Source organism: Cervus canadensis, chromosome 33, assembly GCF_019320065.1.
Source record: "Cervus canadensis isolate Bull #8, Minnesota chromosome 33, ASM1932006v1, whole genome shotgun sequence".
Lineage (NCBI taxonomy): Eukaryota > Metazoa > Chordata > Mammalia > Artiodactyla > Cervidae > Cervus > Cervus canadensis.
The window spans coordinates 17,154,116-17,169,570 of NC_057418.1; the positions used below are offsets into that span (position 1 = coordinate 17,154,116).

The 15,455-nt window shown below is 35.9% G+C and overlaps 1 protein-coding gene across 8 annotated transcripts in view; it reads left to right on the plus strand.

The window, feature by feature from the left end:
* UTRN (utrophin) overlaps positions 1 to 15,455 on the plus strand; it is a 538,889-nt gene that overhangs the window by 380,195 nt on the left and 143,239 nt on the right. For all 8 annotated transcript variants that reach the window (XM_043457450.1, XM_043457448.1, XM_043457451.1 and 5 more), the window contains one exon: positions 13,672 to 13,828. In XM_043457450.1, the coding sequence (XP_043313385.1) occupies positions 13,672 to 13,828 (157 nt within the window). The remainder of the gene's footprint in view (positions 1 to 13,671; positions 13,829 to 15,455) is intronic.

A 15,455-nucleotide genomic window follows, 5' to 3' on the forward strand; every position in this document is an offset into this window, starting at 1 on the left:
GCTGTTCCTATTTATAAATTTGCATATCACGTTTTAAACTTAGTAATGCTAATGATGTTACCAGTACCTGGTAATTGTTGACAGTTCACCTTGACCAAGTACTGTCTTTACAAATATTGATTGATTTAGTATTCAAAAAGTCCTTGTAAAGTGAATAGTAAAATCCTTTCTTACATGAGGTATCTGAGGCTTACTAAATATAAAGTACTTGACAAGTTTTTGAGCTAACTAGTTTCATACCAGGATTTGAATCTAGATCTTTTTGACTTTTGGCAATGAATGTGTTTTCGTTCATTGTGCTATTTGTATGTCCAATTTGAAGGTATACTTTTAGAAATTACATGTCACTTATGGATACTAAAATGTAAAATTGATGACATGTCTCCATTTGGAGAAAGAGGAGATCTGGGTTCGATCCCTGGGTTGGGAATATCCCCTGGAGAAGGGAAAGGCTACCCACTCCAGTATTCTGGCCTGGAGAATTCCATGGACTATATAGTCTGTAAGGTCGCATAGAGTCGGACAAGACTGAGTGACTTTCACTTTCACTTTCAAAATTAAATAAGGATGAATTTGACAACCAGAATGTTGACTAAGAAAGGACCTTGAAAAATGACCTTTGTGGCAACTATTAATATTATTGGGAGTTAAGAACATTTAAAAATTATGTTTGCTGAATGGTGGATAATACCTAACTAGATATGAGTTCAGTGGAAAGTGACAGAATGTGTTATTGAGCAAAGGTACAAAAGATGAATGTTGGTATAAAGACCTGGATCTTGCACCTGGATTGGTTTCTTAAATTTTAAAGTTCAGAAACAGTATGATGTCTTGAAAAACGTACAACCTTCAGCCAAATGATCTTGAATTTGACTTTACTATTTACTTACTGATCTTGAGCAAGTCACTTAGTCTCTCTGAGCCTTGGTTTTCTCATTTAAATATCAAAATATAAATATTTAGCCCACATGATTACTGTGAGGATTGAATGTGGTAATCTCATAGTTCCTTAATCTATATTAAGTCTTTGTAGCATCTGGTTTTATTTTTTCTTACATAAAGGGGCTCAGGGAATCTGCTTCAACTGGTTTCTGCATTTCATAGACTACTTCATGGAGAGCAGAAATCTTTCAGTGGCTATTTATCATGAATGAATTTTTTTTTTTTAATTAAAATTTTCTTTCTGGAAAAAAAAAAAAATTCTTTCTGAGAAAGAGAAATCCTGAAAGGTTTTTTATTCTTCAAGACTCATGAAGGGAGATTTGCACCTCTTTTTACGCTTAAAGAAGGAGGTAATGTAGCATGATTGTGGAAGCGTCTGTATAAAGATCCTATTGGACTTTATCCACCCACTGCTCTTTTCCAGTAAGAGAGAAAAATTAGGGAGTGTTATACACTGAGAGAGTATGCTTATGCTTGCTTAAAATTGAATTTTCGACTAGTCAGATCCCATTGGTTTTTCCTTTTCTGTTCTCCATAAATATAAAAAAATAAAAAGAACACAGTGAAAAACGTTCACTGAGGTTCTAGAAAAACCAACAAGTCTAACAAGCTGAAAGCCACAGGGATGGCCCTGATGAAGATTGTGCATGTGGTGCTGAAATTTTGAGAGTTTGGAGGATGAGTTCTTCAGAAAGGAGAATTTAATGAAGACAAAAAACCTTCTTTTGGACTCCTCATGGCCTTTATTGACTAAGCCTGTCAAGTCACATTTTTTTTTCCTAACCTGGAAAGGAAGAATTCATAAATTATTGTTGGAATATTACCTAATAAATGATGTTATTTTTAGAAGATGGGAGAATAAGCTTTTGTCAGTGGACTTCTGCATCAAGACAAATCATACATTGCAGTAAAATGTGTTATTAATGTGATAATGAGTTAAAATAATTTTCAGCCTCATTACCCATCTCTGGAGATTCAAGCATTTAATGAGAACTTCTAAGTTTGAGGCATTGCTAATCATAATTAAGTTATGGCCCCTACTCATAGAGGTTTCACCGTTCTGTTTAGGATAAGATGGGTCCAAAGGAGGAGGTGGTTACTTTCCCTTCAGATGATTATCAGAGGCTTCAAAAAAGAGGTGATGGCTAAGCTGAGCCTTGAAAGATGTATAGCTTTCCCCAGATGGACTGGTTGAGGACTAGAGAAAGAATTCTAAATAGGAGGCTGGAAATAACACTGTGTTTTCACCGAACAGTTAAGAAGTTCAATGTGAGTGAGAACAGCATTTGCTGATGATGCAGAGAGGAAAGATTGTGAGTAGAGAGAAGGGTGAAGGGCGAGGTAAGAGAGAATCTTGGGACACCTGTATATAGTGTGCTGCATTATAAAATTTGAAAAATAAGCTTTGGAAAGATCCCTCGCACACAACTATGGAGGATGCATTATTAGGCAAGCAAAGTTCTAAAGACAAGGAGAGCTGCTAAGAGACCTTGTCAGACAAATACAAGAGTGGAATTGCTGGATCGTATGGTAGTTCTATTTTTAATTTTTTGAAGTATTGATATACTGTTCCCCTAGTGCCTGTACCTATTTACATTCCCACAATAGTGGATAAGGATTCCTTCTTCTCCATGTCCTCACCAGCACTTGTTATTTAGTTGTTTTTGACTATGGCCATTCAGACAGGTGTGAAGTGAGATATCATTGTGGTTTTCATTTGCATTTTCCTGATGATTAGTGATGTGGGATATATTTCATGTGCTTGTTGGACATCTGTAAGTCTTCTTTAGAAAAAAATGCCTATTCAGCTTCTCTTCCCATTTTAAAATTGGACTGTTTTTATACTGAATTATATGGGTTCTTTATCTATTTTGGATATTAACCCTTTATGGGACATATTAGCAAATATCTTCTCCCATTTTGTTGATGGATTCCTTCTCTGTGCAAAAGCTTTTTTAATTTAATGAGATCCCAGTCATTCAATTTTGCTTTTGTTGCCTTTGCCTAAAAAGACAAATCACCCACAAAAAATATTGCTAAGACCAACAAAGAATATACTGCATAGATGTTTTCTTCTAGAAGTTTTATGGTTTCAGGTCTTACCTTTAAATCTTTAATCCGTTTTGAGTTTGCTTTTAGATGCTATGTGAGAAAGTGGTCTAGTTTCATTTTTCCTGGGTAGTGTCCAGTTTTCCCAACACTACTTATTGAAGAGACTGTCTTTTCCCCACTGTATAGTCTCGCCTTTTGTTATAGATTAATTGACCTTTTGTGCACGGGCTTATTTCTGGCTATTATGTCCCACTGAAATACGTTTCTGTTTTTGTGACAGTGCCATACTATTTTGATTACAGTCACTTTAGATATAGAGCCAAAGAAAGTGAAAACACCACTTCAAAAAGATACATGCACTCCAGTGTTCATAGGAGCATTTTTTTACAATAGCCATGATATAGGAAACAGCCTACATGTTCATCAACTGTTAAATGCATAAAGAAGATTATATATATGTGTATGTATACACATATAAAATAATATTTTTATAAATATTCATATAATTGTGTATGTGTGCATGTGCTCAGTTGCTCAGTTGCTTCTGACTCTTTGCAGCCCTGTAAAGAGTAGCTAAAGGACTGTAGCCCATCAGGCTCCTCTATCTATGGAATTTTCCAGGCAAGAATACTAGCATGGGGTGTCATGTCATTTCCTACTCCAGGGGATCTTCCTGACCCAAGATCAAACCCACGTCTCTTGCTTCTCCTTCATTGTCAGGCATATTGACCAGTAGCGCCATCTGGGAAGGTCCATCTGTGTTGTCACAAGTGGTAAAATTTCATTCTTTTTTAGGGCTGAGTAATATTCCACTGTGTGTGTGTGTGTGTGTGTGTGTGTGTACACACGCATGCTAAATCGCTTCAATCATGTCTGACTCTTTGCAACCCTATGGACTGTAGCCCACCAAGCTCCTCTGTCCATGGGGATTCTCCAGGCAAGAACATTGGAGGGAGTTATCACATCTCCTCCAGGGGATCTTCCCAACCCAGGGATTGAACCCATGTCTCCTGTGGCTCCTGCATTGCAGGTGGATTCTTTACCACTGATCCACTATACACACACATATTGTGGAATATACATGTATATGACCTGACATATATAACATATATATATATATAAATATATAGCTTCCCTCATAGCTCAGTCGGTAAAGAATCTGTCTGCCATGCAGGAGACCCTGGTTTGATCCCTGGATTGGGAAGAGCCCCTGGAGAAGGAAATGGCAACCTACTCCAGTATGGTTGCCTGGAGAATCCCATGGACAGAGGAGCCTGGCAGGCTATAGTCTGTGGGGTTGCAAGAGTCAGACATGACTTAGCAACTAAATCATCACCACGATATATATATATATGACCAGAAAAGTATTTGGTTCACTTCAGTCGCTCAGTCATGTCCAACTCTTTGCGACCCAATGAATCGCAGCATGCCAGGCCTCCCTGTCCATCACCAACTCCCGGAGTTTACTCAAACTCATGTCCATCGAGTCGGTGATGTCATCCTTACGTAAATAAGACAAAGACATATACTGACAAATATTGTATGTTTTCACTTACATGTGGAATCTAAAAAATTAAACAATTGGATAAATATAACAAAATAGAAACAGACTCACTACTGAGAACAAACTGGTGATTATCAGAGGGAAGTTGGGGATAAAGAGAATTATGATATTAAAGACAGTAAAGAGAATTAAGGTATACAATAGATAAGTTTCAAGGATATAATGTACAAAGCAGGAAATATAGTCAGTATTTTATCATGACTATGGCATGTAATCAATAAAAATATTGAATCATTATGTTGTACATCTGACACTAATGTTACATGTCAATTATATCTCAATTAAAAAAAGATAGAATGGTTCATTATTCTTAGTAATGGGCCCTCATATAGGAAGCGCACCTCAGAGAGAAGTATAGGATGCTTTAATACTCTGGAGCTAGACCACCTAAATTTAAACACTGGTTTTGTCTTTGGCAGCTGTGACACTGTGGAGGAGGTTAGTAACCCAATATGTATTTCCTCATGTGCAAAATAAGGATATGAAGAATAACTTCATTATAGAGTCATCATGAATAATTGATTTAATTAGCCTTTATAAAGTGCCTAAAACACATGGTAAGCACTGAATAATTGTTAACTATTCCCTGGGTGGCTCAGATAGTAAAGACTCTGCCTGCAATTCAGGAGACCCGGGTTTGAGCTCTGGGTCTGGAAGATCCCCTGGAGAAGGGAATGACTACTCACTCCAGTGTTCTTGCCTGGAAAGTCCCATGATAAGAGGAGCCTGGCGGGCTACAGTCTATGGGGTCATAATGAGTTGGACATGACTGAGTGATTAACACTTTCATTTACTTTTTTTCATTATTATTTTTCTCATTGATTACCATTATGTTTGGAACTAATTAATTCAAACGACATAGAAATTCTCCCTACCTCATCTTTTTTCTCGGTCACTAATACTAGGAATTTCTGAGAACTAACATCCTTCTCTCCTGGCTGCATTCAGAAGAAAAAGTAAACAAAAGTAAGAACAAGTGAGAACAGCAGTGTCATGTTAATTACTGACAGAAGCCAGGCTATATAAGAGGTGGCTTAGAGTGGGAGCTAAGTGAAACTGGTAACTGGGCTCCAGAAGCAGGCAGAATCACCAGCAGTTACTGGAGAGTATGGTCTCCCATGTGGGAAACCCTCCATGGAAGGATAGAAAAGAACTCAGTCTCTGCAGGTTTGTTCTCAAAAGGGAAGATTGGGCTGACCTAAGTGTGTCCGGTTATTCCCCAAATCTACAAATCAGATTCCTCACTCTCCCTCCACTACAGGGATGGAGAAGCATCCAGGCGTGTGCTTAGTTAGTGAGGAAAAACCCTTCCCAAAGAGTTGGGGCGGGGAGGTGTTCTCATACTGAAGTGGGTTGCCATTTCCTTCTCCAGGAGATCTTCCTGACCCAGGAATTGAACCCAGGTCTCCCGCATTGTAGGCAGATGCTTTACCATCTGAGCCACCAGGGAAGTCTCTCATTAACAAAAGTCATTAACAAACGTGTAGAGTAATCTACAACACCCCCAACCAACTGCCTGCTTCAGTCCTTACTGAAGATAATGTGTGCTGAGTGCGCTATGAATTTGTTTCTGTGTTCTTGATTCTCATTCCTTTTAAAGTATCATCTACCCTTGCACTGGCCCATTCTCCTCTGTATTTCTGTAAACTCTCTCATCACTTTTCTCCAAAGTTGAGCGTTGTCCTCTTAATTGCCTGCTTTACTTAAAACACTCTAATAGAGTTCAGTTTTCCCATTTTCCTCACCAGCAGTCAACAAGAAGAATCTAATATATAACAACTACTGTGGACAGCAAACAATTAGAATACCAGTCATAAACTCTCAATATGGCGCCAGCAGACACTGGCTGAACAAGAGCCCTCCTGCCCAGGGATAAGAGAGAAGGTTGGCAGCCTCATTGGTTTCTTAAGCATTGCTTTTGCACCTCTCAACAACTTGTCCTTAGAAATCAATACATCCATTATTCTACCCTCTCACTGTCTTATTCCTGCTTCTTCCTGATCTGGAGGGCACTCTTCTACTTCACTCATTGATTTGAGCATCTGACTTCCTTTTTATTCTCCATCCTTTCTTCAACTGTCATCCTTGGTATTGATATCTCTCTTGATAACTTGCTATATTTTGACTTCTGTTGCTTTTTACTTTATCTGTAAATGCTTTTATTCCCATTTTGTTTCTAAGCCCCATAGATCTGGCCATGCCTGGGACTCAGTTAACACCCCATGTTTTCTTGGCATCCCTGGGATGATCAGTCTTAAGAGAGCAAGAGCAAATTGTTTTCAAAACACACATTTTATTTTATTACATCCCATCAGGCCATGAGCATCTGAGTGCCATTGATTTTACCATGTTAGTTGCAGAAGAACCCTCTGTTGTAGCAAATCAGGATTTGTTTAGAACATCATCAGTAAAACAAATGTCTTTCACATGAAAGTTATGAATTTTATGAAGGGGACCTTTCTCCGTTAGCTTCTTATATACCAGGACCATCCTACCATATATTGTCCTCCAACTTTATCATTTTAATCTGTATATATAGTGAATCTACAATATTTCATCTAGATTGTTTAAAAATGCACATCTGCCAATATTTTCAACTGTGGAATTTCTAGCTTTCTTTTTATTTTTCCTTCTTCTTCCCCAACTTGTCCATCTTTCTCCTTATCTTTAGTTGCTAAAATCTTTCCTCTTTTCAGACTTCATCAGCCCCTGCTACTGAGCTTGGATTTCATGATAAGCCATTTCAGTAACATCAGGACTTTGAAATTACTGTCCTCCTTGAACTTCCTGTCTGCTTTTCCAGCCTCTGCTGCTCTGTCAACTACACCTTCCCTATCCCCTGATCTAAATTCTGGACTCCCTAGTGTTGCAGTGGAAAGTGAAAATCAGTCAAAATTTCTTTAACTATAATTTGACAGTTTCTACTTAGAATTGGTATTGTGATTCTGAATGATTTTCTATCATATTCACCACTATCTCTAACTTTTGAAGATTTTAATTCCTCTTTAGCTCCCAAAACCTCTCCAAATCTCCTTTGTGATATGCAGCCTTGCCTCATTCTTTTCTGAAAATAAGGCTATCAGATAGGTGTCCTTTCTGTACATTCTTTTTTCAAATTGTTTTGTAATTGTGCTGAAGTCAATATTGTCATGGCAGAAAGTATTTGCTGCAATTTATCGTCATTTTTAGAAAAGAGAATATCTGTCAAAGATCATGACAGTCAATATTTATTGAACATTCCACATGCCTATAAGAAATGCTTGATATTACCTCCTTTGACCACGATGTGGTCATTAGAACTATGGAATTATATGTGGCTCAACGCCTTGGGTTAATATCTTAAATATTATTTTCAAGTCTTTGGAGATAACTTCAACTATACCTTTAAAATAGTGACATCTAATTTGCCAACTATTCTTTTGCAATCAAAAAACAATGTTTACAAATATATATTCCACTTAGATGGATATAAAATTATCTAGTAACTTGAAACTTGAGCTAGAAGATAGGTGGTTAAGAACTTTGATGGTGTATTCAATATTTTACCTCCGGGAAAAAATGTGAATTGGAAATTACTAATAAATTCAGTAATGTGAATGCCACAGCTTAAACTTTTATGTTACATTTGTGTCATTTAGAATTACGTTAATTAAATCCTCACTTATCAGCTTAATGATGTTTAATATGGATCCTTATTAACATATGGTTTCAAAGGCCAGTGAAATTGTCAAATCTAATGAAAACAGAGTTCAAAGATAAAATTCTATCTTCCCTTCCCTTTATGAGCCTCCTAAAGATTGAGAGCACCTTTTTTAAAGCCCTTAGAGAAGATTAACCTTTAACATCATCATTACATCTGATGTTACCACACTTTTGCAGTGTCATCGACACCACTTTTAACTTAAGCTAGTTGATTTTGCTAGCCATGTTGTAAAACTACTAAAATTTTCTTCTCTCAAATCTCATAGAAGAAGATTCTGCAGCTTTATTTATTTTTCCCTCTGGCTGAGTGCTTTTCTGTAGAACTTTCTGCAGTGATGGACACGTTCTCTACAGTAGCCATCAGCTATGTGTGGAAAGTTGAGCAACTTTCCAATGTGGCAAGTGCAACTGGTGAACCGAATTCCCCATTTTATTTATTTTAGTTACCTTAAGATTTAATACTTATTTGACTCCTTGACAGCACTGGGTCTTAATTGTGGCACATGGAATTTTTTTTCCTTTTCTTTCTTTCTTTTCTTAGTGGCAGCATGCAGGATCTTTAGTTGCAGCATGAGAACTCTTAGTTGCGGCATATGGGATCTAGTTCCCTAATCAGGGATCGAGCCTGGGCCCCCTGTGCTGGGAGCTCAGAGTCTTAGCCACTGGATCACCAAGGAAGTCCCCCTTAAGCTTTAAACTGAAATAGCCACATGTTGCTGGTGGCTACAATGTTGGAAGCACAGCTCTGGTGTTCTTTTCAGAACAGTCTGAGTTCTGAGAACGCCACTTTTTTCTCGTAGTCAGTCTTAATTCCTTTTCTGGGAGCAGGAGTAACTTACATTTAATGTTACTGGTGATTTTTGCACTAATGAAGGGTTGGTTTTTTTTTTCATTATAACTCAATTTATAATCTGTGGGTTTTACCACGAAATAAAAGTTTATGTGTAGTAAGAATGCCAAAGTGGATATTTAATTTTGTGCCTTCCCTGGTGACCAGTGGTAAAGAATCCGCCTGCCAGTGCAGGAGACATGAGGTACGTGGGTTCGATTCCTGGGTTTGGAAGATCCCTTGAAGTAGGAAATGACAACCCACTCCAGGATTCTTGCCTGGGGAATCCCATGGACAGAGGAGCCTGGTGGGTACAGTCCATAGGGTTGCAAAGAGTCGGATGGAACTGAGCAAGTGAGCACAAACACAAGCACGATTCCTTCTTTACACAATAAGGGATAGTATATCTTTACTCCACTTAATCTGAATCATCAAATTCTTTGGCAGACCTACTACTTTCCAAATGTATCTTTCCTTGTCTACATATATATCTGGGCAGTTTCTATCTGCCCTCTTGAGTGTTCTCCTGATGAAAGCAACATAGTATAAAGGGTTTGGAACTAAGTATGAATATTCCAAATTCTCACCACGGCTTCTTGAGCAAATTTCTTCCTTCTCTGAGCTGTTGCTGCAGAGAGTTCTTACGGTTCCTATCTCAGAGTATATTTGGTTTACTTCTCTTTCTCCTAACTTGACCCTAGAACTTTATATTTCTGAAACAGTGTAGTGCCTGATATCAGAGCAAGTGCTCCATAGATGTTTGCTTTTATTGAAAAAAATAGAAAACTGTATTTTATTTTAATAGATGTCCCTCTTATACTGTTTATTTCTTTCTTTGTTGTATCTGTATGTTGGGAAAAGGAATAAATACTTCTTTGAGAAACATAATAAATAGCTTTTTGGGTTTAGAATAAGTGGTTTAGAATATATATTAATACATAGTTTTGTCCATAGTTCCTTTTATGCTATATTTAAATGATGAGGTACCTTTTTTAATGATTATTTACCTTCTAACATGTTTTCATGTTATAGTTTCAAAAATAACTGATCACTTAAAATTGTTTACTGAGTTGTAAAATAAGTGATTCAACCTAGAAGAAGTAACTTTCTGTAGTAGAAGAAGCATTTTCTGTAGTAGACATCACTCTGAGTTAATAGCACAATGAAAGTATCTGTTGCTTTGCACATGTTAGGTACCCAAAGAATGAACTGAAGCAGGTGAGGGTGTAATAAGTCTATTATCCAAAATGTGAGTGCCCGCAGATATGTGTGGGATAAAGAAATGTTTTAAGTGATGATTCTGAAAGCATGATTGATGACTGGTTATCTGTAGTCTTGGGAAAATACAAGCTTCAGAATGTTTAAAGTAAAATTAAAGAAGTACAACTACACCAAACACAAATGTAAGGTTTCTTTTTGTAAACCATTCAACCCAGTGCCCAAGAAAAGGCTTTCATCTTGAAAGATGAAAGAATTAAATTGAAACTAGGACACTGAAGGCTACTACAGAAGCATACATTTATTTGGACATATGGTAGTAATCCACTAAACACATATTTATAATCTATCAGAGAATAACCAGAACAGATTTTCCAGGCAAAGATTCTGTCAGATCAGCTTGTTTTTTATTATGGAAAAGGAAAGAGTCTGAGAGGCACATACACAAATGTTATCTTTATTTATTTCAAAGTTACTTCAGTATCTCTCTTAAAAATGTATTTCCTCCATCTTTTAAAAGAGTTATTCAGGTCCTGTATGCCATAGATTTCAGTGATCAATTTCATTATCCCTGTGCAGTCAGAAAGTTAATTGCAGTGGAAAAGACTTTTGCATGCTCTTCAGTACAATGAGTATGTAACTGGGTTTCAAAGGGATGTAATGTCTGGTTTGGTTATTGATTAAAGCATTAAACTATAGACATTGAAGATGCAGGATCAAATAATCTAAAATAAAGAGGTCAGGGTATGTGCATAAGTGTTTTGCACACAAAGACACTCAAAACACTCAAGCATTTATTGATTGACTAAGGACTTCTGATTTCTAGCTGTTATTTATTTATCTGTTATTTATTTATTTAGCTGGATTTAAAAATATTGGAAAGAAATTGCACCAACTGGCAAATATACTTGACAAAATGCTTTGTAACTGGCAGAGAGAATATCAGTTAATATCTTCCCTGATAGCTCAGTTGCTAAAGAATCTGCCTGCAATGCAGGAGACCCTGGTTTGATTCTTGGGTTGGGGAGATTTGCTGGAGAAGGGATAGGCTATCCACTCCAGTGTTCTTGGGCTTACCTTGTAGCTCAGCTGGTAAAGAATCCACCTGCAATGTGGGACACCTGGGTTCAATCCCTGGGTTGGGAAGATCTCCTGGAGAATGGAAAGGCTACCCACTCCAGTATTCTGGTCTAGAGAATTCCATGGACTGTATAGTTCATGGGGTTGCAAAGAGTTGGACATGACTGAGTGACTTTCACTTTCATAATTGAAATTATTTAGTTCTGTTCTGTGCCAGATAAAATTAGTATTTATCAGGGATAGGTAATTACATATTTGGCTTAAAATTAATCAATGTGAACACAGAAAAGTTGGCCCTCAGAACAGAACTGGGATCTCATTACAGTGCAAGTTTGTAATGTGAGGTCAATCTTAGCACCCGTAGAATGAACAGAAAAGAGTTTAAATACAAGAGAATAAGATAAAATTTTAAATTATAAGATGTCAAATTTCTTTCTGTATTTATAATTTTTTAAAAAATATTTCATATCTTGGTTTTATAAGACATAGAATTTTGTTGTTTGAAGAGTTTGTTTTATATTAACCAGCTGACAATGGAACTATAAATAGATTGCAGGACAGTTGGTCTTTTGTGTTTGACTGAATGCAGATATTGGTATTTTAGAGATGGCAGAACTACCTTTTTTTTTTCTTTTATCCAAGAATATTGGGTGATAGACTGTGGCCATTGTGTTAGGAATTAGAGATGAACTAGAAATCAGAGATCCGTAGTTGTTCTTCTGAAAACATTATGAACTTTTAAACAAGACTTATGATGTTGTTCAGTATCCACTGCTGAGATCACCTAATGTGATTTGCTTTTTTCTAGAGCAAGCTATTATTAGCTTTGAGACAAAGGTTCAGATTTCCTTTCCCAAAAGGGAGGATTCACAAAGGAATCTTAGTCTGAGAGACAGTAGTTGTGCTTGGTTGATTTGTTTCATACTATTCAGTAAAGCAGCAGTTTTGTGGAAGTGTGGACCATAAGCCAGTGTTATGGTAAAAGTTGTGTATGAAAGGATGTGAAGCCTGGTGAACAGAGGTTTCATGTACCTGGGTTTGCCCCCAAATGAGTCATCTTTATCTATTGTAAATCTTTAGTCTTTGGAAGCTGTTATGTAACAAGGCTTATGTCTGTCTCCATTAGCCTTGCCTCTCTCTTTCTGAAAGGTCATGGACAGTCAAGGTAATTCCATTTCATGCAGTTTAGCTTGTAAGTCCACGTTCATGGTCTGTCTGCTGCAAGAATGAGGAAACACTGATTCCTTGAGTCTTTTGTATTGCTTTTGACTGATTCATCCTTTTAAACCCATGTGGTGTGGGCTTGAGGCTGTATAACTGGACTTTCTCCAAGGTTCTAACAGGAGTAACTAGCAAATTTGTCTTTTGTTTACACTTCTATTTTCAAAGGTTTTTCTCTTATTTAAATATTCATCACATAAAAATATATTTCCTAAATAAAGTTCCCTAATTATAAGTTCACAATTTAAGAATCTGAAGGTACTTTGTGTTAAAAACAGAAATTTTTACTGAAACAAAGACCTTATCTTTGATTCAGAGTATAAATACTTCAATCAATGGTTTTTGATCAATTATTTTCTTTGCACAGTGGATGTATGTCACTGGACGTCAGTCATCCATAAACCAAATAGTGTTCTGTCCAAGTAATGTCTTATTGTTTTTCAATATTCTGAGATAAATATTGGTGATATTCTGCTTTCAGTAGCTTATTTCACTATGAGAGAAATTAAGACGTTAGTAATCCCTCTGAAAATTAGCTTTTTTGGAAAGAAAAATCACATAAGCCTGTTGCATATACTCAATTAGTACCAAAATATATAAAAATTAAGTGGTTATTTTGCTGTCCGTAGTAACTACATCTGTTATGTGTCTTTCTAAACATTTTATATACATATAATTTCTTGTATCCCTCTCTTTGTATATAGATAGAAGAAATGAAAAAAGTTACATTTGAATATGTATATACACTATACATAAACTATTGAAACTTGCTTAATTTTGCATTATATCATGGACATTCTTCTTGAAAGCCTCACAGATGCCTTTGTGGCATGGAAGTGTATGTTTTAACTTTTGACAAATATTGCAAACACATCCTGACTAGTCTAGATTATTCAAAAGAACTATTTCTTACAGGAAATATATATTCTTTTTATAAAGTGTCAGTCTCTTTCTTAGATGTGAGCATTAGTTGGTTATACAAGATTATTAGGTCAAAGGAGGGAATATAATTTTTCAGATGCATTTCAAATGTCTAAATGTGGTCAGTGTTATCTCTCAACAGGGCTCATTTGGAGGCCAGTGCTGAGAAATGGAACAGATTGCTGACGTCTTTAGAAGAACTGATCAAATGGCTGAATATGAAAGATGAAGAGCTTAAGAAACAAATGCCTATTGGAGGGGATGTCCCAGCCTTACAACTCCAATATGATCATTGTAAAGTAAGTTGACCACATACAGTGGGTACCTTTCTTTGTTCATTTTTATTTTGTGAAGCGAATATTCCAAATAAGATAAATATGTTAGTGGAACCAATTATGACAGGATTTTTTTTTCCTCCCTCTGTTTCTAATTACTAGTATTTAGGCATCTTATTGAAATTGCATGCCTTGCTCCTTTTTGTTTCAGATTAAGTTTTCTCTTCATATTTAACTGAATAGTTTTTCAAATCTTTCAGGTATCTAAAGCTTAATATTATTCTTAGCCGATCATGAAATTTATCTATTCCTTATAGATTTTAAAATGTTAATATATTATATTGAGGAAATATTTACTCTAAGTTAACCTTAGACAAGTTACAGAGTCATAAAGAATTACAAACTATTTTGTGTTACTAAATGATAGTGGAGAAAAGTAAGGACTTGAATGAAGCCCATTGTATTTAAAACGATTTTACAGGTTTGTGGGGTTTTCTTTCTCTTTTTTTATTGGTTTGATTTTAAACTCTTTGTTGCATTTCTGTTCTGTTCAAATATCTATCTCTATGCAAATTTGTACTTTTACTTTGAAAAGCAGATATACTGAATATTATCAAGTGACACATTGACTCTTATGTCCTTGAATTATTTAAATTGTTTGCCTCATTAACTTTCCATTCATTTATTTTATATCTCCTTATACCCATTTTCTCATGTATTGCATATCACCTTGTTTTGTTATATTGTTTTACTCTTCACATGCAACACAAGTTCTTATTCTAAATCTGTGCATTTTACTGTGATGTTAGAACTCTGTTCCCATTTTAAAAAATGACGAACACTAACATATGCTTCTTCTAAAGGAAGATGTCCTCTATGTTATAAGTTGCTTCAATGCAAAATGATAAGATCCTGAAATTTATTATATTTCAAATGCTTGTGATCAGGTTATTCAAGTTACCATTTGGGTAAATTTTCTCTTTGTACTTGAAAAGAGAATATAGTATAGAAATAGCTCTAAGATTGAGATAAAAAGGAAGATAATTGTAATAATAATGATAGAAGAGTTAAAAATTACTGATTTAAAAAATCAATGTCTCCTTACTTTTTTCAGCTTTGTCTACTATTGATTATTCATATACCCATTTTGAAGATTCAGGTATTAGTGATGAAATGAAATAATACAAAGCTCTTCTAATAGAATTGTTTTTGTTAAGGAATAAAATGTGTTTGTGACTGCACTACCATTTTGATTAAAACTGAAATCTTGAGGTAGGAAATGATTTTTCCTTTGTACAGGTTCATGTTGATTCTAGATTGTAGAGCATGTTTTATCATAGTCTACCTTCTAAATTTATCAATGATCCAAAACTACAAGTTCTCTTAACATTATATATTATTAATGTTTTGATGAAAACTTCATATTTTACTTTAAGAACTGAGGTGGAGATGTTAGGAGAAATAACTTAGGCAGTAGATTTTAGAGTGACGTTTGTGGCGATGTATTAGTTTGCTAGGTCCACCATAGCAAAGTTCCTAAATAGGTGTTTTAAACATCAGAAATTTATTTTCTCATCTTTCTAGAGTCTAGAAGTCTGAAATCAAGATGCAAGCAGGGTGGATTTCTTCTGAGGCCCCTCTCCTTGGGTTG